Genomic DNA, 16,036 nt, shown 5'->3' with positions numbered 1-16,036 from the left:
GCTCTGCTCTGTAATAATGTAATTGTATTTACCGGTAAGAAAGTAGTTGTGGAGATAGGACTTCACACTTTATTAATGGGCGCCTCTTCAGTTAATATTTTAACCAAGTTCCCAAAATACACTCGGATCTGGGTGACAGTCGGAGTTGTTTGCGCAAGTGGGAAGAGGAGTGAGAGTGTGCGCGCCTGGGTTCTGTGCCAGGATGCTTACAGTAATGGGTCTCGCTGACTGATTTGGTAATTATGTCCTGATATGTGTGGCTGCTTTATTTATGGTCACCATTATCAAGGACCTTGGTTCTCATTTATGAGCAAGATGGCCCTGACCTCAATCTCGTAGGTGTGTAGGTGTGTGTACTGACAGCAACCAATCACTCTCAGATCGACTGTGGTGAGTTTACACTATGTTTGACCCCTTCAGTATGACTTCAGATTGACTTTTGGCTTTGTATAAATAGGTCATTTGAAATTAGCAAGTCTTGTGTCCAGTAAGTGTGGGAGCAGATAGATGACGGTAAGTGAGCTGCTCTGTATTACTATGTGATGGAGGGCTACAGGGTCAATGACGTATAAGATTGTCCACGACAAAGTAAAGGTGCTTTAGTGTTGGACAACTTTTATAGCATTTTCAAGAAAAGTTTTAATTTTAATGACTCTAAAAATGTCATAAGATCCAACAAAGAAGAAATAGCATATTTTTCTTAAATCTTGAATACAGGTGTGAATATTTTTTCATGTATTTTGTTACAAACTTTATTGTTTTCTACACTTTTTTTTAAATGTCATGAATTATTATTTCATAAGTATCATAAATACCATGCTTTTGGGAAGCCGCATGCACATGGCATTTTCCAAACTTGCTTTGTAATGAAAAGTTCAAATTATGTGATATTTTAAGAGACGTATTGATCTTGACACACAGTCACAAGGGTCAGCAGGTGTCCTTTCTATGATATCACTTCCTTTTTTTCTAGCATTTTGGTTGGAGAACTTTACTGTTGATTTTACAGACATATGGTTTTCATTCATATGCAGTAATAATCTTTCAGACATAGTAATAAAGGATCATGACAAAGTTTTTAATCAATAATCACTACATTGCATCACCTCGACATCTTTATGTCCATAAAGTAATTTTATTTCAGAAATTTAAAATGTGTCCTAGGTTTGATTCTTCGTTGTATTCATGAATCACATTTTTTATGTGTTTTTTCATAAATCAATAGATAGATCAAAAAATCATGTCATTGACCCCTATTTTGCTCTTCTTTCCAAGTAAACTTTTATATTGCACTGTATTGGTATTAATGCATCTCTTCTAATGCGAAGCATTGGTATGCTCCCAGCTTACCTGCTTTGTTTATCCATTTTATTGCAGAGAGGGAAGAGTATGTGGCCACCTTCAAGGGTTCAGAGTATTTCTGTTACGACCTTTCCCCGAACCCCATCCAGAGCAGTAGCGATGAGATTACGCTCTCCTTCAAGACCCTGCAGCGCAATGGACTGATGCTCCACACCGGAAAATCTGCAGACTACGTCAACCTGGCGCTGAAGAATGGTGCCGTCTCACTGGTCATCAACCTGGGCTCTGGGGCCTTCGAGGCCCTGGTGGAGCCCGTCAATGGGAAATTTAATGACAATGCCTGGCATGATGTGAAGGTTACCAGGAACCTTCGTCAGGTAACCGCGCAGAAAAGGCAGAGGTCGAGATTGGATACATTCAGATTCCGATTAGCATCGCCTCAAACTAACCCTCAGACTAGATTTAACCGTATTTAACCATTTTAATTAATACCAGGGTCAGAAATTAACAATATTTGCCCTCTGGAGTTGATTCTCAGGGGCATTTTTTAACTTTGTAAGGGCAATTTTTATATTTACCTAATCAAATGTATCTGTGCTTAAATTTAACCAGTTGCTTCAATCAGTTCCAACTCTATAGACTGTTACTAATAAAGCATGGCTGTTTAATGCTGCTCATGTACAGTACATGTAATTATGCAAACATTTGCATAGTAATGGCTTATAAATTAAAACTAATTTCAACATGAAGCTGCAATAACATGATAAAATCATTATTGTTGATTATTGCTCTGTAATAATGATTATTAATGTTGATTAATAGAAAGCTTTTGCTGGAATATAATCACTAAGGCTATCTACACTGCTAATTCAATCTCTTGCATAGTTTCTGCACTTTGTTGTTTATGAAGATGAGAGAATATGCGAATGCAGATTCAGAGTTCTGTCAGTGAGCTTGCATATTGAATAGTTCTTGCGTTCTCCGTGATGACGAATCCAAACACCTCTGATTGGACATTGCATTCCTAAACTCAACAGAAGTGTGTGTGTTTGGTTGTTATGCTCAATTCTGCAAACAATTCGTCAATTAAATTAGACACTTTCTATTCATTTCACTTTAAGCTTGACAGATTGTAATAGATCTTGAATAACTGTGCAGGGGCCTGTTAATTTCCGACCCTGATCGAGACATACTTCTATTTAAAATAGTTCAGGTTTCCAAATGATGTATTTGAAAGTTGCTTAAAGATAAGACTAAAAGAGAAAGTTGAGAATTTGTTAGGAATTTGGAATAAAGGAATTTGTTAGGAATTTGGTCCGCTTTTATCATTTTAAATTAGCACTAGCGCTCATTTATGTAGCTGATGTAAAAAAGACGCTCCTGAGATTAAAGTATTCATTAAGCAGCTATGAATTCAGCTTTCAGAGACGATTGAACGTACTTTATACACCATGTCCCTCGACTAATATTTAAATTCAACCTCAGACGCTATGGCATCTATCATCACTATTTGATAGCGCCACCTCACACTACATTACATGAGTGTGTCACCTGTCAGTGCAGAAAGCGTTTGAAGTGTCAAGACTCTGAAAAGATCCTAGACGTGTGGCACGAAGTTGGATAGGACAGGCAGTAAACATAAAAAGCTCTGTGATGCGTTCCGTCACCAGTAAAGTTAGCGAGTGCCAGGAATAGGAAGAGACAGTGTTTGGAACAGAGTAGACTAGCTCCGTCCCAGAGGAACTCCACGGTGCAGATCTTGTCTGCTTCTCCTTTCCTTCTCTTCTTTTGCCCTTTTTAAATGTTTACTAACCTGCTTTTGGGGAAAGAAACTAACCTTTCATCCATGGAATGTGTCATTTACTAACCTGTTACCTCTTACTAACGTGCAACGCTGATGTACTAACCTTGGCAAGAGACCATCTTTTTTGAATGAGGAACGGTGTTCTGTTCACAGTTTTTTAATTTCCTTTCTCCCCCCTTTTCCACAAAGCACTCAGGCATTGGACACGCTATGGTAAACAAACTACATTGTTCGGTAGATATCATTCTAATTGTTTCTTAGTTTGGGTTTGCCGTGTGTCTATTTTCCTTTTTTTGAACCGTAGACATCAATACTAAACAAAAAAAGGGGGAAAATGCGGTTGGTACTCTTTACGCTTACTTCCCCTGCCCTGCCCAAATTCCCCTTTTCTTTTTCTTCTCATTGGTTGGGTTTCCTCAGCTCTTTATGTCCCGTCCATCTTCTCTTTTTTTTCCCTCTTAGGTTATCTTGCATCTTTTCCTTCGTTGGGTTCTTTTGCATAAGGTTTTGCTCACCGATCGGTCTCGGCTGGCTGGCTCTGAGTTTTTTCATTGGTCCAGCTAGCTTTGAGGCCCATTGTTCAGCATGGTGTGCATCCTGGCCACCCCGTGTACTAACACCTCTGCTCCATCAGTACATTCGAGGCTGGCATGGGTGGCCGGTCATCTTGTCTGTTGTAGTTTTTGCTTTCTTCCTTTATGTGAACACGCTTATGCATGCTAACACTTCTGCTGTGACTGGTCTCATGAGCTGCGTCGTGTTTGTGTCCTTCTCCCTACCCTTCTCTCTTTACTCATTCCTGTGCAGTCTAATCTGTAAGAAGAATCATTCTCTCTAACCAAACATTGTTTGCATGTGGAGAGAGAGGGATAATGAAGCATGCATCCATTCAACCAGATCTGTGAGAGATGTGCCTCTAATTGCCTGTGCTTTCATTTCTAACCTCTTAACACGCCGTATTCTTTGTTTTCACCTCATATAATAACATTGAAAACTGCTAAAACTACTTACATGCACTGGATTCAAGTGATACTAACTCTCAGAAACACACATACTACTAACACCATTTTTGTGTCTGCTGATTTACTTTTTGTGCTTTATTAAAGGCACCGCTAACATTGAGCCTGGGCTAATATGCCGCAGACTTCCTCAGCTCAGACTTGCTAGAAGTTCATACCAAAAACGTAAATCTAGAAAGAAAAACAAAAAACAAAAAAAAATACAATTAAACAATAAATAAATAAGAATTTCTGAAACAGACATGAAAATGGGTTCACCTTAAATCAATAAAAAGAGAAAAGCTAAAAATAAATCTGTAAATAAGAAGCATTAAAGGCAAAAACAAAACAAAGCCAAGCATCCAAATCCTTACGAGGGGGACCAAAGCCCTGTAACAGTATTCAAGTTATATGTGAGTATAGCGTGTCCTTTCCCTGTGCTTTGTTGTCTAGGTGACAATATCCGTGGATGGAATTCTGACCACCACTGGATATACACAAGAGGACTACACCATGCTAGGCTCCGATGACTTTTTCTATGTCGGGGGTAGTCCCAGCACTGCCGATCTGCCTGGATCCCCCGTTAGCAACAACTTTATGGGATGCCTGAAAGAGGTAAGTGCTCTGAAAATTGCTTCTTGAAAAAAGTAATTCCATCCAGAAATCTTCCAGTAATTTAATTCCCTTCTGTTGCTACTATATTACATGTATTCAATTACTTTTTGAATCATAGAACGATACAACCTTGCAGCTAATTCACTAAATTGATTCGCAAATTACTGATTTGAGATATATTTAACTAGTTTATTTTTATTGAAAAAATCCTCTAAAAATATTCTTTTACTTTGGAATGAAAAAGAGAGATTCGACCTTGAAGCTAATATGCCCATATATGTGTCTTAATTAAAAAAAAGGTAATGAATGTGTGTGTGTGTGTGTGTGTGTGCGTGCGTGCATGCATGCGTGTGTGTGTGTGTGTGTGTGTGTGTGTGTGTGTGTGTGTGTGTGTGTGTGTGTGTGTGCATCTGGGAGCATTTATATACATCCATAAAGTGGTTAAAATAAGTACTGAAAACATCACCATTTTTCTCAGTAAATATATTTCTAAAGGTGCTGTTAACATGGAATTTTCACCAGATGTCGAGAACAACCCAAGAAATCCATACATACAAAGAAAACAATACAAATGAGTTCAGAAATTACGTCCTGTGTAATAAAATGGAAGGACCCAGGGGAAAAGTATTGAACATTCTTACTGAAATGTATTTAATACTTTGTACAAAAGCCTTTATTGTTAATGACAGCTTTAAAATGCCTTCTATATGGAGAAACTAGTCACATGAATTACTCAAGTGTGTTTTTGGCCCATTCTTCCACACAAACAGTCTTCAAATCTTGAAGGTTCCATGGGCCTCTTTCTATGAACTCTAATCGTTAGTTCTTTCCCTTGATTTTCTATTGGATTAAAGTCAAGTGATTGGCTGGGCCATTCTAGAAGCTTTACTTTCTTTCTCTGAATAGAAATGAGAGTTTCATTGGCTGTGTGTTTCGGATCATTGTCTCACTGGAATGTCTACCCTTGTTTCATCTTCATCATCCTGGAAGATGACAACAAAAGTTTTATCAAGAATTTTATCTGTAAATTTTTCCATTCACCCTTCCTTCAATTATATGAATTTTGCCAGTGCTACGTGATGTTTTTGGGGTGATGTGCAGTGGAATTTGACCTCTAAACATAATGTATATTATGGCATCCAAAGAGTTGAATTTTTGTCTCCTCTGACCAGAATATATTCTCCCAGTATTTCACAGGCTTGTCTAAATGTGGTGCAGCAAACTTTAAATGAGCTTCAACATGATTTTATTCAGTGATGGAGTCTTACGTGGTGAGCATGTATAGAGGCCACGGCGGTTGAATGCATAACTTATTGTACTTATTATTTTCTTTAAAACAATTATACATGCTAATTCAATGTCTTTCTGAAGCTTTCCACAAGTGATTCTTGTTTCTTGGAAAACTCTTCTTATAATGTATTTCTTTATTACACAGAACTTAATTTCTGAACTTATTTGTATTGCTTTCTTTGTATGTATGGATTGCTTGGATTTGTTTCTGACATATGGAGAAAATTTCATATCAACAGCACCTTTAGAAATATATTTACCGAGAAAAATGTATAATGTGTTCAATACTTATTTTACCTGCTATATATATATATATATATATATATATATATATAATTTTTTGTGAAAAGTGGGGACATCCCATAGGTGTAATGGTTTTTATACTGTACAAACTGTATATTCTATGGCCCTACACCAACCATACACCTAACCCTAACCCTCACAGGAAACTTTGTGCATTTTTACTTTCTCAAAAAAAAAAAAAAAAAAACTAATTCGGTATGATTTATAAGCGTTTTGAAAAATGGGGACATAGGTTATGTCCTCATAAGTCACCCTCTTCTTGTAGTACCTGTGTCATACCCATGTCATTATACAGAATTGTGTCCTGATATGTCACACACACACACTTTCATTTTTTTTATAGAGAAAGGGCTATATAACATTACAAAAATATTTGTTTCAAATCAGTGCTGTTCTTTCGAAGTTTCTTTTCATTTAGGAATCCTAAAAAAAAAAGTATCACAAAAATTTAAAGCATAGCAACTGTTTCACTATTGGTAATAATAAGAAACGTTACTTGATTTATGTAGTAATGTCTGTTACAAATTTAGCTTTGCATATTTCGCTTTATAAATTCTAGTGTGCCGACATATATCGTCATTGCATTTCGGCCTTCACAAATTCTAATCTCGGCTTGAGAACCTTTCCTGATCCTGCCGTTATGGTTGCACTGCTCTCTCTCTCTGCCCTGTATAAACTTGTAACACGTCTCGTACACCAACAACTGAGGGAATTATTTATCAGTCGCCACGGACTCAGGAGCCGAAACACAACAGCAGAGTTGAAATGCATTCTTTAATTAACATTGCTGATGAGGTTTCCTCACATCTAAAGACTGTTAATTTGAAAATGGGTCACAGATCGTCAACAGTGACAGAACTAACAAATAAACAAGCGTGTGACAAATAGGATAAATAAGTAAATAATACATTTAATGAAATACATTCAGATCACTCAGTTTCCAGCAATATTTGATAGGTCTGCGTGACAGATCACTGGTCCACTACCTCACATGCTCTTGACATGAGCTATCTGTGATCCTAATACTCCTCAGAGAAAAACTGGAGAGAACATGTTGTCTCATCCATCAGCTTCCATTCTCCATGTTAGACTAGCATCCCTGTGGAATGGGATGTCCTCTGATACACCAGCTGGTGAAGTAAAGAGCTTTTCTGACTGCCAGGAAGTCGGAAATGCTTTTGATGTTATGAACAGACATTAAACACCAGCCATTTTTGTTTTATATATAGATAAATTCATCTTTAGCTCACCTCGGTATGCTTGTGGAAAGCAGTTAAATCAAGCTGATTGTGATTGATTTATGAAACAGGGAAACAATGCCTTTTACTTGGTTGAACTTAAGGTGCTGTAGCTCTTGGTGATTCATTCATTAACCTTTAGACCCACAATTAGTGAGGGATGCTCACTGGCATTTACCTTGTTAGTCTATTTATCATGTCCAATCTTACACAGTGTAGGTCAGTGGATCTCAACTGGCTTTTCCTCAGAAGTAGTTTTTTCATTGGTCACCATCTGATCCAACACAGAATCCAAATTGTTTATTGCACACATGTCATAAAAAAAAGGAATCTAATAAAATTGCATAGTTTTTTTCTGATGGTTTCTATAGATTAAAGGGATAGTTCACCCAAACTAAGATTCTCAACAGCCGGCATGTGATACGTCTTCTTCTTCTTGCTTTACAGCAGATCACAGATGTATACAGTAAGTGCATTACCACCACCTATCTCTCAAAAGGACCATTGACACTCCCAATTGAGATTGTAGATCGAGTGTCAATGGTCCATTTGAGAGATAGGTGGCATTAATGCACTTATAAGTCTGTGGTTTGTAACAATATTTGAATCATTTTTTATTTGCATTTAACATCTATTTTCTTAGCTGTTTGCAGCTCTGTTAGAACATTCTTAAAAACCAATTTGTGAGAACCTAGTTTAAATGTAAATCCTGGTTTTAGACAGAGGCATCTAATGCATCAAATAGACAGTGATGATACTAGTGCCTTTCTTAATGCAAATGTAACACTTTAAATGCTTACAAATTCTTACAAGAGGCACAAACATGACAAAATGTGTCATTTTGTCAGATTTTGGAGGCATTGGAGCAGTGCAGACTCACCATTTGTTTCCCTTCCCAGCCTCCAGCTTTCATTTCAAAACCAATCCACAAGCAATCAATCAGTGTCAAAACATGAAAGTGCAGACTTGTGTATGCTGTGGTCTGCTGCCGCGTGTAGGCGTTTGGTGTCTCTTGTCTGCGCTAAGGCACTATCATTTCCACAGATTAGCGGGAGGCCTGAGGTCATTGACCTGTGTTAACAAACACTCCAGTGCTTTGAACTCATGAACAAGAATTCATACTAAGAGGATTCTGAATGGATTCTCTTCTTGGTTCATTCACAGGCTTTAAAAGGACGACTGTGCATAGGTGGTACAAGGGACCTTTTACCATTTTAACATTTGCAAAGGTCATGTTTAATATTTTCAAGCATTATGAGTGTGTGTGAGGTACATAGAGGACCTCTAGGTGTGTGTTTGTTACCGTACACGAGTAGTTATTTATGCCGAGGTTGATTTATTCAGGCGTTTAGAGCAGGGTGCACAAGAAGCCCATTCATCATTAGTGCATTTGTTTTAATGCGCCCCTCCTCTCAGGGGCATTTGGTCAGTGCTTTCCTGGCTCCTGATCGTTCAGATCAGGTGGCACAGACAGATGCGTCGTCCTCCACCTGCTGTCCCTGCCCCTAACCTCTCATCTGTAATGCGCTCTTCTCCGGCGGCCATGTTGTGCAGTGTTTTATCACAGATCGCTTGTGTTTTTCCCCCGTGTGAGAAAAAAGGAGGAGGGGTTCACTCCTGTGGCCCGTTAATGGCTGGTAAGGCTCTTGTGCCGGCCTGTGATTGGCATTTCTGAAGCATCATCAATAAGCTTTTTATTGCATCCGCATACCATTATCTTCTTTCCTGGCAAGGGCTCAAATGAAATCGAAACTGAATTAAAAGAGGGTTATCGTGAACACTTCACAGTCTGGTGCTCGGGTTTATATCACAGGTTTCTGGCCTTGTGAAGGAGAGAGGGAAAGAATAGTGCCCCACATTTTAAGAGGGCAGAAAAATGCTCTGCTATTTGATTCCATTCGGATTGAATAGTAAAACGACACCGGGAAGCGTGAATGATTACATACCCACTATAGCACAAGATAAATATAGTCTAAGGATATGTACTTTTCATTTCAAGACACCAGTTTGAATGTCAAAGTTTCTTTGACAAAAGCTTCACAAAAATGACACATTTGAGATGTATTCTCCATACAAATGTATTGAAAAATGAGCGTAACGACTGAAGTGACAATTTATTTATTTAAAATGTAGAATGATGTATTTTTGTTTATGCGGCAATATTATCAGTTTTAATTACTGCACGGATGCCAGAGGAGACTGATAGTTATTTGTTTCTGTCAAAAATGTACCAGAAAAAGGCAAAGACATGAAGTTTGTTGCATCATTATCAGTTACGTCTCAAAAAAAAAAACTTTTAGTGTCATTGAACCTGTTTGTGGTTAATGTAGTAGTCAAAAAGAGGATTTCACATGTAGTCAAAATATTGATTATTTAATATTTTAAGGATTTAATGACAATGAAAAAGTGGAGAATGGAATTCTTCAAAACATTGATGAGTACATGTAGATAGAATGTGGATCTTTATTTTATTTTATTTTATTTTATTTTATTTTAATAAAAAATAAATATAAAAATAATCTAGTGCATAAAAAATAAATATAAAATAATAAAAAAGTAAATAAATAAAAATAATAAAAAAGACAATAATTAATAATATAAGTAATAAATATAGATAATAATAAATAAAGAGGTGATAATAAATTCAGGATTAAAGTTATTACAAATAAATTAAATTTATTTGATCAGATCTTTTTTTTTTCCTATTATTACATTTATTTAATTTTCTGCAGGTTTGGTCCTCTATACAAATGCACATATTACATGTAAAAATTAATTTATTAAAATAATACTAACAAATTATATTTAGTAGCAGCTCCAATCAGAGTTGTTACTGTAGGGTTACTGGACATCTTGTACACTTTACTGATTCAGGTCTTCTTGGTTGAAATAATATCGGAACAGAGTTTAACACTATTAATACGATTTCAACCCCTTGTCCAACCTTGTCCAGTAAAATAAATGTGGTATAAATTGTGAATGTATTTTTTTGTGAACTCACTGGATATTTTCTCTTTTCACATAAAGGTTGTGTACAAGAACAACGATGTAAGGCTCGAGCTGTCTCGACTGGCCAAGCTAGGCGACCCTAAAATGAAGGTGAGCGGCGTGGTGGCCTTCAAATGTGAGAACGTGGCTACCCTAGATCCTGTCACCTTCGAGACACCAGAGTCATTCATTACCCTTGACAAGTGGTCCGCCAAAAAAGCCGGTTCCATCTCCTTCGACTTCCGCACCACTGAGCCCAACGGACTTCTCCTCTTCAGCCACGGAAAACCCAAACCGCAGCAGCAGAAAGACCCCAAGAGCCCCAAAACCCTGAAGGTGGATTTCTTTGCCATTGAGATGCTGGACGGCCACCTGTACCTTCTGCTGGACATGGGGTCGGGCACCACCAAAACCCGTGCCGTCAACAAAAAAGTCAATGACGGGGAATGGTACCACGTGGACTTCCAGAGAGATGGGAGATCAGGTAGAATTTGGTTCTGTTCTGCTAATGTATTTTTGATGTATTCAGTGTATGGTTAGACGTAAGCTGGCATTCAAGGTTTACGAAAATATTGACATAGCCGAGACAGCAGTGTTCTCTCACGCTCGCTTGAACACAGTCGTATCCGTGCCTTCCGGAGCGCACTGTCAAGCAGGCATTTGAATATGAACAGGACCTGCAGTCCTTCCTGTCTTCCCCCTCCTTTCTTGCTCTGTCTTCTCTGGCGGAGTTGCTATGGAAACCAGATTTGGTTTCCCAAAGGAGAGAGCGAGTTAGTGCACAGCTCTACCAAGTAAAGACGTTCATCCCTAATGCTCCCGCTATTCCCCTTTTCCTCACACGTCGATGCCGTTTGCCTGGAGTCAAAGGAAAAAGTGGGAAAAGGCTCTATTGATCCGCTGTTATTGCGAATATCTATTCTTTTCCATTTCCAGATATAGAAACGCCAGTCACCTGTATTAGTTCTGACATACACTGTGAGATTAAACTGTGAAAGTTATTAGGAGAAAATTAAATAGCTTTTGGAGCACTTATGAAATCAGATTTCTAAAGCAGGAGTGGTATTTTTGTTTCATGCCACTATTCAATTGGGATTGGATATGGTTTCGTTAGGAGCGCAGGTTTTTTTTTTTTTTTTTTTTTCACGGTTTTAAATCTTATTTTTCATCAAATCATCATTTTTATCCACATGGCTTGGTTTGATGTTATTCTCTATGCTTTATTGCTGCACAATCCACTGGCTGTATAAAGTGAGAATAAACCTTTTCTCTAAGTAGCATTTCATGGAAATCTGAAACGCCATTGACAGATGGGACCTTGCATGTCAGGCCCGCAGAATGAGCTGTGTCACTCTCCCGCCTGCGCGAATTCCCTGCCTACGCCAGTCGTTTGATCTTATATGGGCAGCCGTCCTGGTGCAGGGTGCGTGCGTGTGTGGGCATGCTGGTGTTTTTGCGTGCGTGTATGCAAACATGTATGGTTGTGCATCTGCAAATGCATCTATTAATGAGAATGGACATATGTAGACATATAGATATGCGTCAGGGGCGTTTTTGTGCCTCTGCAAAAAAACAGTAGGATGAGACAATAAAGAAGTTTTCTGCTATATGAGGTTGGGAGTATATGAACCACTTATTTTTCTAAAGTGACAGGCAGCCAAGCCACAAATTGGCCTGAATGAGTGGGTCAGTCTGGTGGAAATGGACAGGCTAAGTACAAAGTAAACACACCCACACAGATCTCACCACTTTTGGTCATTTCTGAATTGAAATGAACTGGAAGTGATCTATGAGTGAAATTTTAGTGACCATTTAGCTCAGTTAAATGAAAGCGGTACTTCCGTTTCTGTGACCGACATGAGACCTGCGGTGTTTACAGAGAATTTGTTGACTAATGGTCCAAAAAGAAGGTGACTATTAATAATAATAACCAAACATCAGTTACCAGTAACAAGCCACATGATGTATGCTTTTAATACTATACTACTGCAGTGATTCCTTTTGAAGGTATGATAAAAAATAAAGTTTAAAAATGTTTAAATCATTATTTCTATGTTGCATTGACAAATAATAATATCTTTATCTGCATTCAAATAGAATCAGTGTGTCAAAACTAAATGAAGAGACAATTTTCAACTATGTTCATTTATACACTACAATTAAAAAGTTTGTAGTTTATAACTTAGTATTACTAAGTATACTCATAACTTAAGTATCAGTGCTGTCAATTGATTGATTAATCTTGTTTACATAATATATGTGTGTATTGTGTATATTTTTTACGTATATATAAAAACACAGACACACACAGCATATATTTTGAAAATATTTATGTATTCACATGTATAAATATATTTAATATATAAACGTTACATGTTTTTCTTATATATATATATATATATATATATATATATATGTATACATGTGTGTGTGTGTGTGTGTATTTATATATACATAATAAATAAACAGTAAACACACAAATTCTGTAAAAAAAAAATATATATTTTGGATGCAATAAAATCGCGATTAATTGTTTGACAGCACTATTAAGTGATTGATTTAAGATATTGATTTTTCTTAATGTTTTGAAAGAAATCTCATGTGAAGGCTTAATCAAAATTAAAATGCAGTAAATTCAGTAAAAATGTGAAAAAAAATTACAATTCCATGTCAACTTTTAAATGGTGGTTTAGTTTCCATATAGCAATTTATTTATTTATTTATTTATTTATTTATTTATTTATTTATTTATTTATTTATTTATTGTATACTAAAATATTTACATTTATTTTATTATTATTATTACAACTTTAATGAAGAAAAATTGAAAAGTGATATCTCACTCTTGAATCTTTAAACATAAGTAAAGAAATAGCAAACAGTTGAAATTATCTTAGAACTCATCCTAGACCAGTTCAAAGTTTTTTTTCTTTGTTAGTATTCTGCATTATTACTATTTATAAATATTGTATGTTCATATAATGCATATAAAAATAATATAATATTGATTGTTTGTTGATGGTGTACAATAAAGTGAATTCCATTCACACTTCAAGCTGCAACCATGCAACATCAAATGAACTGGAACATGAAACATGAAAGAGAATTTGCCTCCTTTTTCAGAAATCCACTCTACTCCACTGGTGCGTGTGTACATAAAGTAAAACCGGCCCGGCATTAGGCCGTGCTGTGTAATCACTGAGCAGAGTGAATGGAAGTCGAGATGATGGAGAATGCTCATTACTGATGACCCGGGGGAGATGCTTGGCTGCTGTTTAGGGGTACAGTCGCCAAGTGCGCAACACAGGACAAGATAATGTGTGTGTATGTGTGTGTGTGCGGGTGTGAGAGTGCAAGAGGAGAAAGTGCCGCTATGCCTCATCAAATCCACAAAGACGTATTACAGGCTTAGAGGAAAATGAAATTCTTATTTACTAACATTGTTATAATGTTACAAGTGGCATCTCTGCAGTGATGTATCAAGCAGTATAGAACGGAAAGCACTATTTCAGCATATTCGTCCAAATGCTTGGCAGGGAACAAGTTGCACAGAGCATAATTATAATTTACTGTGCCACCATATCTGGCCGTTTAGTGTTTCTCCCTGTTCTTTGGGTGTGCCTGTGAATAATGAGTCAGATACAGAAGGCCGTAATCAGTCTATGCAATCACATTTAATCTCAAAGTGAATTTTTCTCCCTCTCGAGGTATGTGACGCAGATCTGAGCTCTGTCCCAGAGCTCTACATCACAGACTGGAAAGCACAGCAGAACGATACTGCAGCTATTCATTCAAATCCCACAATAGCCATTAATGATGAAAATAAATCACAGATCTGAGAACAAATACATCCTTTACTGGAGCTTGGCACTAATATAAATGTCCACTATACTCACTAATGGTCCTGCTGTTTTTTTCCTGTGATCTATTCACAAACAAATTATAATGAAAATCCATACATTTTTGGCCAATATTTGTTTCGATTTTAGAGGCATTTAAAATCCAAGTTAGTATTTGCAGATTGACTTAAAGTCGCGAGTCACCAAAAAATGAAAAATCTGTCATAATTAACTCTTGTTTCAAACCTGAATGACTTTCTTTGATGTGTGTTACATAAAATAAGGTATTGTGAAGAACAGTTTTTGTCCATATAATGAAAGGCAGTGGGGTTCAAAACAAACAGCTCTGTATTGTGTGTGTGATCCCGGTATTCCCTATGTTATAGGAACCAAATGTACACAGGGATAGTAATACTAGTAAATTTTGACCTTGTGGGGACATTCTTTGGTTCCCATAAGGAACAAGCTTATAAACCATACAGAATGATCTTTTTGGAAAATCTAATATAGAAGAAAGTTTTCTGTGATGGGTAGGGTTAGGGTAAGGGAATAGAAAGTAATGTTTGTAAAGCTTAAATGTAAGCCTATGGAATGTCCCAATAAAACATGGATACCCAATGTCTCTCTCTAAGTGTGTGTTACCCAGAAAGCAAAGAAAGTCATACAGGTTTGGATTACAGAAAAGCGAGTAAATGACAGAATGTTCTGCTCTTCTGTAAAAACTGTAACTGCACACTCATTTAATTGATTTTACACATATATCTAACGCATTCTCATCCCAAGGCGTCATATACTGACACTTTTGACATTTTGTCAACATCCTACGCACATGGCACCCTCTAGCGTCAATAATAGATGCAGATTATGGATTAGGTTAGGGTTAGGGTTAGGGTTCTAATATTGACGCTAGAGGGTGTCATGTGCGTAGGATGTTGACGAAATGTCAAAAGTGTCAGTATATGACGCCTTGGGATGAGAATGGCCTGATATATCAGCAACAAATCTTTGAGACGATTTCCTCAAACTAGAAAAAAGGTAAATACTACTGTAAGTAAAGTCGATAATGGATAAGTAATGTAAATAATTAATCAGAGGCGGAAAATTGTAACATCACAATCAGTGTTCAATAATCAGTTAACAGACCTTGTCTTAATCTACTGAAACAATTAAGGTCACTGACTGATACTCTCGGGAAACAACGAAGTATACAGTAAGCTAGTCATAAATGACCACCACTGCTTGAAAAAAATATCTCATAAATCAGCCACATAGACATACCAAAACACATCTACAGTTATGAAAACTGCTTGTTGTCCAAACATTGGTAAAAAAGTCTGCAGTTATATATTTTTCTTCACTAAGCCTGGCACTTCCATGAGATGTGCGTTTGCTTTAGTGCTTCGTTAAATGAGCTGTCCCTTTAACATGTTGCATGCCTCGCAGTGCCACCTCCAGCTGACCCCTCGGTTGCATTCACACTAATTTGCTTTTATAACAGAAGCTGCATTTTTGTCATTAAAGGAGCACTGTTTTGGCACCGAAAAGGCAGCATCTTTAATTCTAAGCCGCCTTTTATTGAGTTTGGACTCAGTGTTGGACACTAATAAACAGGATTCAGCAGTGGCCAGCGCTTTGCGTTAATCCCTGCCTGTTCTCTCC

The 16,036-nt window shown here is 37.1% G+C and overlaps 1 protein-coding gene across 19 annotated transcripts in view; it reads left to right on the top strand.

The window, feature by feature from the left end:
• The window catches only part of nrxn1a (neurexin 1a), a 170,975-nt gene that overhangs the window by 59,814 nt on the left and 95,125 nt on the right, over positions 1-16,036 (top strand). For 13 of the 19 annotated variants that reach the window (XM_052570697.1, XM_052570691.1, XM_052570702.1 and 10 more), the window contains 4 exons: positions 1,378-1,679; positions 3,296-3,319; positions 4,558-4,719; positions 10,578-11,022. In XM_052570697.1, coding sequence (XP_052426657.1) covers positions 1,378-1,679; positions 3,296-3,319; positions 4,558-4,719; positions 10,578-11,022 — 933 coding nt within the window. The remainder of the gene's footprint in view (positions 1-1,377; positions 1,680-3,295; positions 3,320-4,557; positions 4,720-10,577; positions 11,023-16,036) is intronic. The other 6 variants (XM_052570700.1, XM_052570704.1, XM_052570703.1 and 3 more) reach the window with 1 other exon arrangement.

Source organism: Carassius gibelio, chromosome B12 (genome assembly GCF_023724105.1).
Source record: "Carassius gibelio isolate Cgi1373 ecotype wild population from Czech Republic chromosome B12, carGib1.2-hapl.c, whole genome shotgun sequence".
NCBI lineage: Eukaryota > Metazoa > Chordata > Actinopteri > Cypriniformes > Cyprinidae > Carassius > Carassius gibelio.
This window is presented reverse-complemented; position numbering and strand designations above follow the sequence as displayed.